Source organism: Myxine glutinosa, chromosome 5 (genome assembly GCF_964187855.1).
Source record: "Myxine glutinosa chromosome 5, kmMyxGlut1.1, whole genome shotgun sequence".
Classification (NCBI taxonomy): Eukaryota; Metazoa; Chordata; class Myxini; order Myxiniformes; family Myxinidae; genus Myxine; species Myxine glutinosa.
This window is the reverse complement of record NC_136265.1, coordinates 108517605-108532747: the sequence shown is the minus strand read 5'-3', so window position 1 is coordinate 108532747 and position 15143 is coordinate 108517605. Positions and strand designations below refer to the sequence as shown.

Sequence of the window (15143 nt, the reverse complement as noted above, 5' to 3'; positions counted from 1 at the left end):
TTGAAAATTGGGTCGCCACGTCAAAAGCCAAGATGGCCACCACCATGTATGTCTGAACCTTGTGAGCGAAATATCGTGAAATATAAACGAACTACTCATGTCTAATCTGGTGTGTGGGTGTATCTACGCATAAGGAAGAACGCGATTGAAAATTGGGTCGCCACGTCAAAATCCAAGATGGCCACCACCATGTATGTCTGAACCTTGTGAGCGAAATATCGTGAAATATAAATGAACTACTCATGTCTAATCTGGTGTGTGGGTGTATCTATGCATAAGGAAGAACGCGATTGAAAATTGGGTCGCCACGTCAAAATCCAAGATGGCCACCACCATGTATGTCTGAACCTTGTGAGCGAAATATCGTGAAATATAAATGAACTACTCATGTCTAATCTGGTGTGTGGGTGTATCTATGCATAAGGAAGAACGCCATTGAAAATTGGGTCGCCCCGTCAAAATCCAAGATGGCCGCCGCCATGTATGTCTGAACCTTGTGAGCGGAATATCTTGAAAAATAAGCGAAGTACCAACTTCTAATCTGGTGTGTGGGTGTATCTCGGCATAAGGAAGAACGCTATTGAAAATGGGATCGCCACGTCAAAAGCCAAGATGGCCACCATATATATGTCTGAACCTTGTGAGTGAAATATCTTGAAAAATAAACGAACTACTAACTTCTAATCTGGTGTGTGGGTGTATCTACGCATAAGGAAGAACGCTATTGAAAATTGGGTCGCCCCGTCAAAATCCAAGATGGCCGCCGCCATGTATGTCTGAACCTTGTGAGCAGAATATCTTGAAAAATAAGCGAAGTACCAACTTCTAATCTGGTGTGTGGGTGTATCTCGGCATAAGGAAGAAAGCTATTGAAAATTGGGTCGCCACGTCAAAATCCAAGATGGCCGCCTTGCGTCTTCCACTTTGTCAACTCACATCACTTCACCGACGGGGGACCTAGGCGTAACGCTTGTCTCTGTTTGATTTATGATGTGACTTGTATTCGGATATGATCTGAACCTGGAAGCCGTGCAATTGTTGTACTGTCTCATAGGAAGTCCCGGAGGTCCAGGTCCAAAGGGGCAAGATGGCTACCCTGGAAGTTCTGGACGTCCTGGTTCATCAGGACCACCTGGTAAGAACCTATTTTAAAAATCCATTATCAGAAATTAGATTTGGTGTTGTCAGACATTATTTTAAAATATTTTCGTTACTTTATAAAAAGTTGCTTATCTAAACATTGTTTACCTGAACTTTGTATTCATTGGAAGTTTGTTGCATTTGTTGTTTTACACAGGAAGCATAGGACCTCCAGGAGGGCCTGGTTTTCAAGGAATGAAAGGTCAGCCAGGACGGGACGGCATCCCAGGTGGACCTGGACCCAAGGGGGATGCTGGTAGGTAACATGCGTAGTTTGCTTTGAATTGTCACGTCTGGGTTAAGTTATCGACTGAGTAAGATGTGACTACAAACTTCCATCCTGGTGATATGCAGGGAGGGTGCTGTGTCATTCAAATAATCCTCTGTCCTTTTTACCAGGATGTTAGGTCGGCCACAAAGTCTTGGTTGGGGATGTGAAAGTTTCGGCAACACCTTCATAAAGAGCAGGCCATCGTGTTCTGGTAGCACGTCCAAATTCCATTTTTTTTCCTCCTGATATTCTTCCTGAATGGCTACAGACAGCAGCAACCTCCAAATAATAGGAAGCACAGTGGAATCCTTTGGGACGATATTCCCAATTATATCCTTGGGGCCAATAACCGACAAACTAACAATCAAGTGACTGCATTGGCACATTCTGAAGTGTCTTGTATTGGATTCCATTTGTATAATCCCATTTGCATTTGTATATTGGGATTCAAACTGCCTTTTGGCAACGTTCAAGGATAGTGCGCTTCATCGTAGTACACTCTGTTTTTCCTGAGGGGATGTTACGTGGCCAATCCCATCCATATTGTCCACATCCCTTTGTATCCATCGAAAATGTAACCCACGGACTGATTTCTTGTACAAGATTTCTTGTATCACCTTATGCCATGATTACCCCTTCATATCTTATTATAATGGATCATACGTACATGGTTATGCATGTACGTATATTTGTGACCGAAACGTCTTCTTCTTCTTCTTCATATATATGAAACCGAAAAACACGGTCAGTGAGGCAGTGAGGGGGTGTGAAGCCGTGAAACTATATATCTGCTAATTGCGTACTGCTTGAATGTTGGTTGCATCCTGTCTATTAATTACATCTCTCTATTAATTACATACTGTTGTATATACTTTCAACCCTTTAGACTGCTGTGACCTCTTTGTATCCCACCTTTTATCTGTGACCTCTTTGAAGACCAAAAGACCACCAAGACCCTTAAAGACCCAAAATACCCAAAAGACCCTTAAATATCCCAAAGACCCAAACTACCCCAAAGATCCAAAAGACCATAAAGATCCTGATGACCCAAAATATCCTGAAGACCCTTAAATACCCAGATGACCCAAATTACCCAAATGAGCCTTAAAGACCCAGATTACCCAAAATACCCCAAAAGGCACAAATTCCCCAAAGACCACAAAGACCCTTAAAGACCCCATAATAATTGTCACTGACTTATCACCAACCACCATGTTGAAATATCACGGCAGCATGTATTAGGACCTGCTAACCATAACAAAGAGCTGTCTCATTACTATGTCGCCATGGTAACATGTTCCATTATGTGCTCAGGTATTCCTGGAACTGCTAGGCCAGGCCCTCCTGGAACATCGGGATATCCAGGTATTCATTTTTCCATTCGTTAGTTTTTCTCCTTGCTTTACATTATTTCATGTGATGGTTGTTTCATTTTGGTCGATGCATTCAGTCTCAACTCGCTTTCCTCACTGCAACAGGTGCCAAAGGAGATTCCGGACAGCCAGGCATCCCAGGGTTACCGGGATCACCAGGCATGAAGGGAGACGGAGGAAGTTCTGGCTTCCCCGGCTCTTCCGGTCCACCTGGTCCTCAAGGAGAACCTGGAGCAGCACGACCTGGTATCAAGGGCAACATTGGCCCTCCAGGCTTCCAGGGAGCTCAAGGTACATACGGGACTGTCTTGGGTTTCAAACTGCTCGGAACAGGCAAGAGCTAATCATGGAGCAAGAGTGGTCAGATCAAATTTCATTTTACTGAGGTAATCTATAAAAACTTGTGGAATATTATCGAAACTTACTTATTGCATAATTCGCAGTCACAAATGTAAAAAAAACAAAAAACTTAATTTACTTAGGAGCTTAAAGATTAATGCAAAACTCAGGACGTTTGGTTACATTCTACCTTTTTATTTCCACACTTTTGCCTCATAATAGAGTACACATTACATTCATATCCACTACAAATCAAAGCGAACACCGAATACTGCATTGAGTCATGAGAAGTAACCTGGATAAGTAAAGAGAAAAGATGGAGTCATCAGGAGGAACGTGGATAAGTAAAGAGTTTAGATGGAGTCATCAAGAGGAACCTGTATAAGTAAAGAGCAAAAATGGAGTCATCAGGAGGAACGTGGATAAGTAAAGAGTTTAGCTGGAGTCATCAGGAGGAACCTGTATAAGTAAAGAGCAAAAATGGAGCCATCAGGAGGAACCTGGATAAGTAAAGAGTTTAGAAGGCGTCATCTGGAGGAACCTGGATAGGTAAAGAGTAAAGATGGAGTCATAAGGAGGAACCTGTATAAGTAAAGAGCAAAGATGGAGTCATCAGGAGGAACGTGGATAAGTAAAGAGTTTTGATGGAGTCATCAGGAGGAACCTGTATAAGTAAAGAGCAAACATGGAGTCATCAGGAGTAAGCAGGATCAGTAAAGAGCAAAGATGGAGTCATCACTTCCGTTTTCCGGTCCGGTCGTGAGAGGACGCTGGCGTCGTTTGCTCGCCGCTTCTCTGACTGGACCATTGTCCGTGTCTTGCTTTCCTGGTGGTCGTGGCGGATTTATGGCCATTGAGTCTTCCTCTGCGCGGTCCCGGCTCTGCTCTGCTGCTCCGGGCTTCACCTGCTCGGCTCCATCGCTGTTTCCTCGGGCCCACTCCCGTTGGTTGTGTCGATTGTTTCGCCTCCTCACCCTTGGCCGCGTGCTCGCTTTGCCTTCGCTCCTGCTGGCATGGCTCTGCGGTACTCTGCCGCAAGGCTTCTCCTGCTTAAAACCCGCTCCACCCCATCATGCATCTCTGCAATCAGATCGAATGGACTCCTGCGTCGACCCAGGTACATTCACCGTGGCTCCGGTCGTAAGTTTGTTTATTTACAATCAGGTCACTCCATCCCCATCCTCTGGTCGGCTCAGCGCACTCCCACTCATCGTCCCAACACACCTGGTCACAACAACGCACAAAATCGCACCTCCTGTCTGCGAACCCTGGCCAAATCACCTGGATTCATACCCGCCGTACAAAACAACATCAAGCTCACCCTGTTCAATACCCGGTCCCTCAACAACAAATGCCTCATCCTGAACGACTACATCCTGGAAAATAAACTGGACTTTCTCTGTCTCACTGAGACCTGGCAACAACCACTGGACTACTACACGCTCAACCTCACCACACCCAATGGATATTCTTACATCAATAAACCACGCTCGGAGGGCCGAGGTGGTGGAATTGCCGTTATTCACCGACAAGACATCAAGACCAACCTCATCTCCATCTCATCTGCTCCATCATTTGAACACCTGGCTTTTAAACTCTCTGGTCACACACAGTCAGTCATGGCTGTTGTCTACCGCCCTCCCAAACCACACCCATCATTCCTGTCTGACTTCTCCTACTTTCTGACCCAGCTATGTTCCCTCTCCCCCTCAATCCTCCTCCTTGGTGATTTCAATATCCACATGGACTCCACTGACTCCACGCTAACCACTGACTTCACTGATTTACTCACCTGCTTTAACCTCACTCAACATGTCAACTTTCCTACCCATAACCGTGGTCACATTTTGGACCTTGTCTGCTCTACTGGACTAATTTTGCACCATCTCTCTGGCTCCGACCTCACTCTCTCTGACCACCTAGCCATCACTCTGACCATCAACATCCCCACCCCAGCACCAAGGCATTATCGCACTATCAACTTCCGTAAGCTAAACGCTTTTTCACCTGCCTCATTCTCATCGACCCTCTCTGAAAAAATGTCCACTTCTCCCTTCGTTGACCTCCACACCCCTTCTGACCTCACTGACTACTACAACCACACTCTCTCTTCCTGCCTTGACCAAATTGCGCCTATAAAAACCAAAACAGTTTCTTTCACCCATTCTGCTCCCTGGTTTACCCCTGAGCTCCGCCTAATGAAAACTCGTGCTCGCCAACTTGAAAGACTCCGCAATAAAACAGGTCTCACAGTTCACTCCCAGGCCTACAAGGACCACATACAACACTATAAAGATGCCCTCTCCCGCGCCCGCTCCGCCTACTACTCTCAAATTATTCACTCTGGCTCCGGAAACCCAAAAGCACTCTTCTCTACAATAAACAAACTCCTCAGCCCCCTGAACACCACCACCCAGTCATTCACAATAGACAACTGCATCTCCTTCCTTTCATTCTTCCAACGCAAAATTGAAAACATCTACAACAGCTTGACCACCGCCGCACCCGCTCCCCCTCAAACCACCTGCCCCCCCTTATCCTGCCATCCCCTGTCTCAATTCTCCCCAGTCTCCCCTACTGACCTCTCTGAACTCCTCATCGGAATGAAAACTGCCACCTGCACTCTTGACCCCATCCCCTCCAGCTTTGTCAAGGCCTCCCTTCCTGCTCTTTCTCCACTTATCATTGCAACAATAAACTCCTCCCTGTCTACAGGCATCGTCCCACCATCCCTCAAAATTGCTGCTGTTACCCCCATTCTGAAAAAACCTGGACTAAACCCTGACACCCTAAATAACTTCAGACCCATCTCCAACCTACCCTTTCTGTCAAAGGTTTTGGAACGCGCTGTAGCCACTCAACTCAAGCATCACCTCTCTGCCAATAACCTGTATGAAACATTCCAATCCGGATTCCGGTCCAACCACAGTACTGAAACTGCTCTCCTCAAAATCACCAACGACCTTCTCCTCTCCTCTGATGCTGGCAACCTCAACATTCTCATCCTCCTCGACCTCAGCGCTGCCTTTGACACCATCGATCACACCATCCTCCTCACCCGACTTGAAACCACCTTTAACATTACCGGCACTGGCCTCTCTTGGATTAAATCATACCTCTCTGACAGACGTCAGTTCATCTCCATCAATAACTGCAAATCCCCCACTGCTCCCCTCCCCCAAGGTGTCCCCCAAGGTTCAGTTCTTGGCCCCCTCCTCTTTATCCTTTACCTGTCCCCCCTCGGTCACTTAATCCGCCGTCATGGTCTCCAATTCCACTGCTTCGCCGATGACATCCAGCTTTTCATCTCCACCAAGTCCATCTCCACCGCCACCCACTCTATCCTGACAAACTGCATCACTGAAATAAAATCCTGGCTTCAAATCAACTTCCTCAAACTTAACTGTGATAAATCTGAAATAATCATCATTGGCCCAAAAACGCTCACCAAGTCCACCCATAACTTTGCCCTCAACATCGACGGTTTCCCAGTGTCCACCTCCCCTCACATCCGGAATCTTGGCATCATCTTTGACCAAACCCTCTCCTTCGACAAATACACTAAACAGATCACAAAGACAGCCTTCTTCCACCTGAAAAACATCGCCCGTCTCCGTCCATCCCTCTCCTCTGTGGCTGCAGAAACCCTCATCCACGCCTTCATCACTTCCCGTCTGGACTACTGCAATAGCCTCCTTTATGGTTCACCCTCAACAATCACCAATAAACTCCAATACATTCAGAACTCCGCTGCCCGTCTACTCACCCATTCCCGGACCCGTGACCACATCACCCCCGTCCTTTACAAGCTTCACTGGCTCCCCATCTCCCAGAGAATCCAGTACAAAATCCTCCTCTTGACCTACAAAGCCCTCCATAACCTGGCCCCATCCTACCTGGCTGACCTCCTCTCCAGACACACTCCCACCCGCAACCTCCGCTCTGCTGGTACCAACCTCCTGACCCCCCCCCATCCGGACCAAATTTAGATCCTGGGGGGACAGGGCCTTCTCCATCGCTGCTCCCACCCTCTGGAACTCGCTACCTCACACCATCAGAGACTCCTCCTCACTCACCACATTCAAAACATCACTCAAGACCCACCTGTTCAACACTGCATTCAACATTTAACCCACAGCATCTAACCCCTGACTATCTCCTCTCCTTCTCCCTCCTTTGTGCTTTGAATATTTCCCTATTGATTCTTCTTTTTTTGCAATTGTCTTTATGTTTTGCTATGCGTTATGTTTTGCACTCTGTCAAAGCGTCTTTGGGCTTCCTGAAAAGCGCTATATAAAATAAATGCATTATCATTATTATTATTATTATTATCAGGAGGAAGCAGGATAAGTAAAGAGCAAAGATGGAGTCATTAAGAGGAACCTGGACAAGTAAAGAGTAAAGATGGAGTCATCAGGAGGAACCTGGATAAGTAAATAGTATAGATGGCATCATCTGTTGGAACCTGGATAGGTAAAGAGAATAGATGGAGTCATCAGGGGGAACCTGGATAAGTAAAGAGCAAAGATGGAGTCATCAGGAGGAACCTGGATAAGTAAAGAGCAAAGATGGAGTCATCAGGAGGAACCAGGATAAGCAAAGAGAAAAGATGGAGTCATCAGGAAGAAGCTGCATAAGTAAAGAGCAAAGATGGAGTCATCAGGAGGAACCAGGATAGGTAAAGAGCAAAGATGGAGTCATCAGGAGGAACCAGGATAAGTAAAGCAAAGATGGAGTCATCAGGAGGAACCTGGACAAGTAAAGAGCAAAGATGGAGTCATCTGGAGAAACCTGGATAAGTTAAGAGTTTAAATGGAGTCATCAGGAGGAACCTGGATAAGTGAAGAGTACAGATGGAGTCGTCAGGAGGAACCTGGATAAGTAAAGAGTACAGATGGAGTCATCAGGAGGAACCAGGATAAATAAAGAGCAAAGATGGAGTCATCAGGAGGAACCTGTATAAGTAAAGAGAAAAGATGGAGTCATCCGGAGGACCTGGATAAGTAAAGAGAAAAGATGGAGTCATCAGGAGGAACCAGGATAAGGAAAGAGTAAAGATGGAGTCATAAGGAGGAACCTGGATAAGTATAGAGTATAGATGGAGTCATAAGGAGGAACCTGGATAAGTAAAGAGAAAAGATGGAGTCATCAGGAGGAACCAGGATAAGGAAAGAGTAAAGATGGAGTCATAAGGAGGAACCTGGATAAGTATAGAGTATAGATGGAGTCATAAGGAGGAACCTGGATAAGTAAAGAGAAAAGATGGAGTCATCAGGAGGAACCTGGATAAGTAAAGAGAAAAGATGGAGTCATAAGGAGGAACCTGGATACGTATAGAGTATAGATGGAGTCATAAGGAGGAACCTGGATAAGTAAAGAGAAAAGATGGAGTCATCAGGAGGAACCAGGATAAGGAAAGAGTAAAGATGGAGTCATAAGGAGGAACCTGGATAAGTATAGAGTATAGATGGAGTCATCAGGAGGAACCAGAATAAGGAAAGAGTAAAGATGGAGTTATCAGGAGGAACCTAGATAAGTAGAGATTATAGATGTTACGAGACCACCACCATCCTATCGGATGTTGCATCAGGGCTTCCTTGGGATGTGTAAAAGTTGTTTTTTTATTTTGTGAGGGTGGTTTTGAAGGACGTTTTCGTCAAATATTATTTTTCAGATGACCTTCTCATGAGTTGAATAGGACCTGGTGATCATAAGTGATTTTAATCACTTGTTTTAAGGGGCTATTTTTCATTATTGGTATTTTTCTGAATAGCGATCAGTTGTTATTTACTGTCATCTAGACTTTGTTTGGGTAACCATCGCGCATGTAAAACCTATCAGCACAAATCCAGCCCAACTCAGGGTTCAGCCTAGCCATGCTGTCACCTTGAACTTGACACTACACCAATTAATATCAACTTGCTGTCAACTCGCACAATACAGTAGAGACAACAATTTAACCTTTCATCTTTACTCGATCTGTGGGGGAATCTGGTCGGAGTGGCCGGCTTCCTTAAGGCTGGGGCAAACAGTGAGGATGCCTGGGTCGACTGATGATCATCATATTTACTGTCACTCTAAGCAACACATCAGGGAGTAGTAAAGGTAATTTTGCTTCAAAAATCACCGTATAGCTTTCAATTCTGATTTGGGCGATGCAGGGTATAACTACCGTGCTTCATTTTACAGTTTCTTGAGACACGGAGTATTCCACTAACCATGTCTCCTTTCACGTTGGCACCTGTACATGACTGCTCGATCATTTGGATGCATGCCGGGTGTGAAGCGAATGGTTGTTGTGTGCCTCCGTCTGTGTACAAACGAGACTCGGATAGTGCATGAGCAAGTGGAAGTTAGGCCATCAGCCAGAGCCCCGCTGGGTGTGTGGGTGACCCCCTGCAAACCTCACATGGGGGCCCTTTCTATTGGAGGGCTAATAATATGGTAAGAGATCTTCAGGTGAAGAATCGATTCATACCTCGGTTCCAGAGGGGTTAACGAAGTATTAGAATGACCAGCTCTCTCTGTCTCTGCGTGTATCTGTCTTTCCACACTATCATGAGTAATGTATTGTCATATCTCGGCTATGCCTGTAGCAATTGTAACCAATTTTGATAGGACAGTAGTGTGGGTCAACCAGAGTATGATATGTGGCCAACAATGAACTAAGTCAAATGTCAATCGCTGTTCATTATTGCCAGGATAGCTTATGCGGACCTAATGTCGAGTATGCTAAGAATGAAGATAACGCTGACTTGCATCCTAAAGGTACTTCCGCAAAATGGAGGAAATGACGTAAACTTCAGTAAATAATACACAGTAAATTTCATTCGATTTTCTTTGAGGAAAGCTATTTAACAAGTAATAAAAACATTTTTTTAAATGAAAAAGCATGTAGGGATGTTACTGGAAAAGTATGGAAACAAGAAGAAACTAGAACGCCACTCAGTAGAGCGCATACTCCCGCCGTGGGTTTAGTTGGAATAATACGTTTTGTTTAACATCCCCTATCCCCAAAACAATAAATGAAAAAGAAAGTAGGCCCTAACTGTCAGAGAATTTATTTTGATATATCTCGGAATTAGAGGAGAAAAACATCATTTAAGAAAAAGAATAAAAGCTTTAATGCAGCAAAACAGAAAAAATCTTTCCCAAAAAAATTCCCCAAAAAAATTCCTGGATCCGGAATATCCTGAGCTTCACCAAAAACTAACCAATTCTTCCTTATCCCAAGGGCAATCATCCCACCAACTTTCATCCAAATCCGTTCAGAACTTTTCCAGATATCTTGTTCACAAACACATGAACACACGAACATACGAACACACACACACACACACACACACGGACACGATCGAATGCATTACTCCCTGGCGGGAGTAATAAACCTGAAAATCGCAGAGCCAGAACCAGAATTATTTATTTAGTCTGGGAAGCCCATGCGAGGTTTCTTCTTCTTCAGCCTCTCACAACCCTGGGTGAATATGCATGCGATCTTTTTTTAAAATTTGGAATTTTGCCAAATCTGTTTTATTCGTTTGTTAATATACCTCAGCCATTGACAAATCTGGAATTATAATTTTATTTGAGGTTCAAATTAACCCGGGAGATTGTGTCAAACGATGACTGCAAGTCTGTACATGTGATAAATAATTAATCGTCCACAGTCGAAGACTCTTCTTCTTCACGCAATAACAACTTCTAGCTTCCAGACCGTACATCCAATCATCTTCAAATTTTGCACACTTGTTACTCTTCATGACTTCTTCTACAGTATGAAGTTTCACGTCGATCAATGAAGTGGTTCAAGAGATATAAATGTTTTTATTATTTGCGTTTAATTAATGATGTCTGCCAAACCACGTGACCTATCGCAAATTCCAAAAGGACATTATAGTAGACTGATATGCTGAACAGATCTGTGAAGTTTCCCCTTGATTGGATCACAAATGAGGGAGTACCTACGTTTTAAAGGTTTTGTGCTTAAAAACGTCATAACTCTGAAACCATGTGATGCATGATGTGATGTTCATTGACTTTTTTGTTCGTCATGGGTATGCGATTCTGCCTGCAAAGTTTGGCCTCGATCTGTTCAGGCGTTTTGGAGAAAATGTGATTTTAGTGTTTTTCACTCAAAACAATATGGCGGCCGAACCACGTGACCTGTGACGTCATAATTACCATTAAAATATTCTACAGACCGAGTCCCTCCTGCTAATCGATCCAAAAACTAATCAATTCTTCCTTATCCCAAGGGCAATCATCCCACCAACTTTCATCCAAATCAGTTCAGAACTTTTCCAGATATCTTGTTCACAAACACACTAACACACGCACACACACACACGGACGGACACAAGCGAATGCATTACTCCCTGGCGGGAGTAATTAAAACTGTGAGCAGTGATGCACGGGGGACCAAGACTTCCCATTCTGATTGGACAAGTGTGTAACAACATCCTTGACAACGGCAGCCTGGACCTGATTATGGAAAGTTTGAACTGAATCGATCCAAAAAATAAAGGAGGAGGTGCATTTTGGAGGTTTTTCATGAAATCTAATATGGCCGCAATGCCACATGACCTCATGCAGAGGATATACATCAAGTCAAGTGGCATACTATAAGTGGTCCAAGTTTCAACTCAATCGATCGAAAAATGAAGGCTGAAACCTCTATGGTTTCAAATGCATTTTAAATGTTTTCATGAAATCCAATATGGCCGCCTGGTCACGTTACCTATGACATCATCAATTTTGATGAATTTTGTTTTATTTTTCATTGCCAGACCATGTGACCGATCAAAATTCTTTTTCATATTCATGTTCTTATTGATGGGTAGATGCCACAAAAAATGTTTTGTGTTAATCGGATAAAAAAAATATTTTTACCTCATCGTAGCTGCTAAACTGCTTCCCCAATGACGTCATCTTATACAACTTTTGTGCACCATGGGTAGTCGATCATAACATGACAAAAATAAAATCGATAGTATTTGCGGTTTCGGAGAAGAAGATTTTAAAAAGTTTTTGCTTAAATCCAAGATGGTTGCTATGGTGATTGCAAAATCAAAATTCGGAAAAAATATGGCATCAATTCCCATTGGCCCCAACATTCCTGGAAAGTTTCAACTTGATCGTTGATCGGAGTAACAGTTCCGACGCTGCAGCTTCCACAAAATTTGGCGGAAAGGATAATAATAAGTCCAATAACAAAAGGAGACCAAGTCTCTTATAGACTCGGTCCCAAAATGATCGATTAATTTATACTTGAAAAAAAATCAATGTCTGTTTAAACATAAAGATACAGCAGGGTTGTACTTTAAAAGTCCGTCTATCTTTCTGAAATGGATGAGGAAGATGTTTAATGTATGGTAGCAGGAACCATTTAAGATTTTAGTATAACTAGCACACCCGCAGACTCCGGGAGGGGCAGGAAGGGTCATTCCTCTTTGGGGTATGTAGATTACAGTCGATCTATGGTCGGGTCTCAAGAACATTGGGTGTGTGTTCATTTACCAAGTTTCTTGTGGTGAGATCGCCAAGTGGTTTAAGCATTTGAGCAAGCACTCCATTCAAAACCGTTAAGGAACGGCTTGCTTGGTAAATGAGCACACCCCAGTCTTCCTCCCTTTCAGTTTCGTGTTAAACAGCAGAAGCGAGTTTCAAAAGTTCGCTACGAAAAACGCCACGGTAGCGGCAGAAAGGGCCATGTTACTAACCCAACATTTGTGGGGTATATAGAGTACAGTAGATCTTCGCTCAGTTCTGTAAGTAAACCTTACTTCACGGATGTCGGGATTCCTCCTAATTTCTTCATTTCGTGTTATAAAGAGCATTAGTGACTGTTTAAAAGGCTAAGCATACGTGTTTGTGGTTTATAATATACTCAAAGGCAAAAGTTATTGTGACACACAAACAACAAACAAAATCAGTGTTAAACTTTTACTGCCGCGAATGAAATGTTATTACATGGAAAGACAAATGTTTCAAGGTGTGGTAACGATCAACAGTCCATAAGAACAGCGCACCTGGCATATGCAAATGAGCCACAACACAAGAGGGGGTTCAGAAGCAAGTTCAAACGGTCAGTAGCGAGTGTGTCCACCTTGTGCATTGATGCAGGCCTGGCACCTTCGCCTCATTGAGGCCACTACACGTCGATGAAAGTCCTGGGGAAGATCATTCCATATCCGAGGAAGGATTTGGCGGAGTTCCTGCAGCGTTGTTGGAGGATTCGGATGACGTCGTAAACGTCGCTCCATTTCATCCCAGACGTGTTCAATGGGTGACAAATCAGGGGATCTTGCAGGGTAACCTCCAGGATCCAGGATCCAGGGTAACACATTAACATTGTTCTGATTAAGAACCATTTCCCCGAGGCGTGGCATGTCGAACTTGTTCCAGAACGATGAATCGAGGTGTTTTTCTGACTTCTGCACTGCTTAAGACTGCATTGAGTGGAAATGATAAGCGTCTGGTTGTCTGGCCTTTTGAAGTGAACATTGCTGGCCATTTTTCTCGAATATGTCATGCTTCTTGCAAATTTCGTGCAATTCGAACAACAACTGCTTGGTTGCCTTTCTTCGACCATTTTAACACACTCATTCTCTGGTTCAAATCCAAAAATTCATTCACAAGATTACCAATGAATGCTTGGTTGCCTTTCTTCGACCATTTTAACACACTCATTCTCTGGTTCAAATCCAAAAATTCATTCACAAGATTACCAATGAAAAAATTCCATGTCACAATAACTTTTGCCTCTGAGTATATTTTTACTTCCTGTAGAAGCCATTGCTCCCACAGAAACGCCATTATAACTATAAGCTAACGGGGGAGGAACATGTCGGAATCGTGCACTTTGTGACACCTTTTTGAAATTTGGCACGATGTTTGGGCCGGGCAAGGGATTTTCAAAAACCACTGGCTACAAGTTGGCGCACCCCCCTGGTAGCCGGTAGCTTCAAACTTCAAAATGGCCGCCAATAGGTACGAAACGGACAATATCTCAGCTTCTACTAATCGTATATCTAAGTGTAATACCACTTTTTCCATGTTTTCGAGTACAGATAATCCATTTTTAAAGAGTATTTTAGGATTTGAGGTCAATTAAAAGGTCACTGAGGTCAAGCAGCAAACGAAGAAACATATTAAGTGGAACACAAAGCATCAATGGAACTGTCATCCTGAATCACACCAACATGATCATTGTTTTCCTGCTCGATCACATCACTCCATATTGTTGCAGCAACCACCTTGACATTTGCACAATGGTGTGCACCTAATTGCAACTTTAAAACACTTGCAGTTTCCTTTGCAAGCTCTAACACATGTGCAGTGGAGCATAAGTGCACAGGCAGCACTTGCATCGCCCAAATCGGTCCAGTTCGGGACCCATGTCTTCAGCCGTCCATTCCATTCCCAACCATATTGAGCTGGATCTGGCAGACAGTTGTTTCTCCAAGCCTCGATGCCAAATGACAGCTGATACAAGAACAGTTCTCTTGACATGCTGGTACAAGGCTGCTTTTGTGGGTGGGATGCTCTCTGGAGACCTAAGCCTGTGAGTGAACACAGGGCAGGTCATGAAATTTTCAAAAACCACTGGCTACAAGTTGGCACACCCCCTCCCTGGAGGTGAGAGGCGGTTTAGTTTATTACTAGCCGAAACCCGTGGAACATCCATGGAAGGGAGGATGTGGTGTATGGATAGAGTGTACCATTATGGATGGCATAGGGGAGCGCTCATGGGATCTTCTTCTTCCGTTAAGCTCCAATTTTTTCTCTTTAAGTTAAGTCCAATCAGTCCTCTCTGCTCGAAGTGCTCAGGCCATGCCTTCCCGCTCTCATACTTTTATTTCCGTTCGGTGTAGAAAAGGATTGGCATATCGTTCGTCTGTTTCAGCTCGTTATCTTTAAGCTTCCTTACGTCTCGCCACCTGCTACACCTCTCTGAGTTACGAGGATTTATGCAACGCACCCTGAGTATCGCAACGTCACTCCATTTAACTTTATTAAAA

At 44.0% G+C, this 15143-nt stretch overlaps 1 protein-coding gene across 1 annotated transcript in view; it reads left to right on the top strand.

Annotated features, from left to right (window-relative positions):
- LOC137427257 (uncharacterized) overlaps positions 1 to 15143 on the top strand; it is a gene marked incomplete at its 3' end in the record, with an annotated part of 346903 nt that overhangs the window by 305325 nt on the left and 26435 nt on the right. Inside the window, 4 exon segments of the mRNA XM_078778504.1 lie at positions 1055 to 1135; positions 1298 to 1396; positions 2726 to 2776; positions 2890 to 3075. Coding sequence (XP_078634630.1) covers positions 1055 to 1135; positions 1298 to 1396; positions 2726 to 2776; positions 2890 to 3075 — 417 coding nt within the window.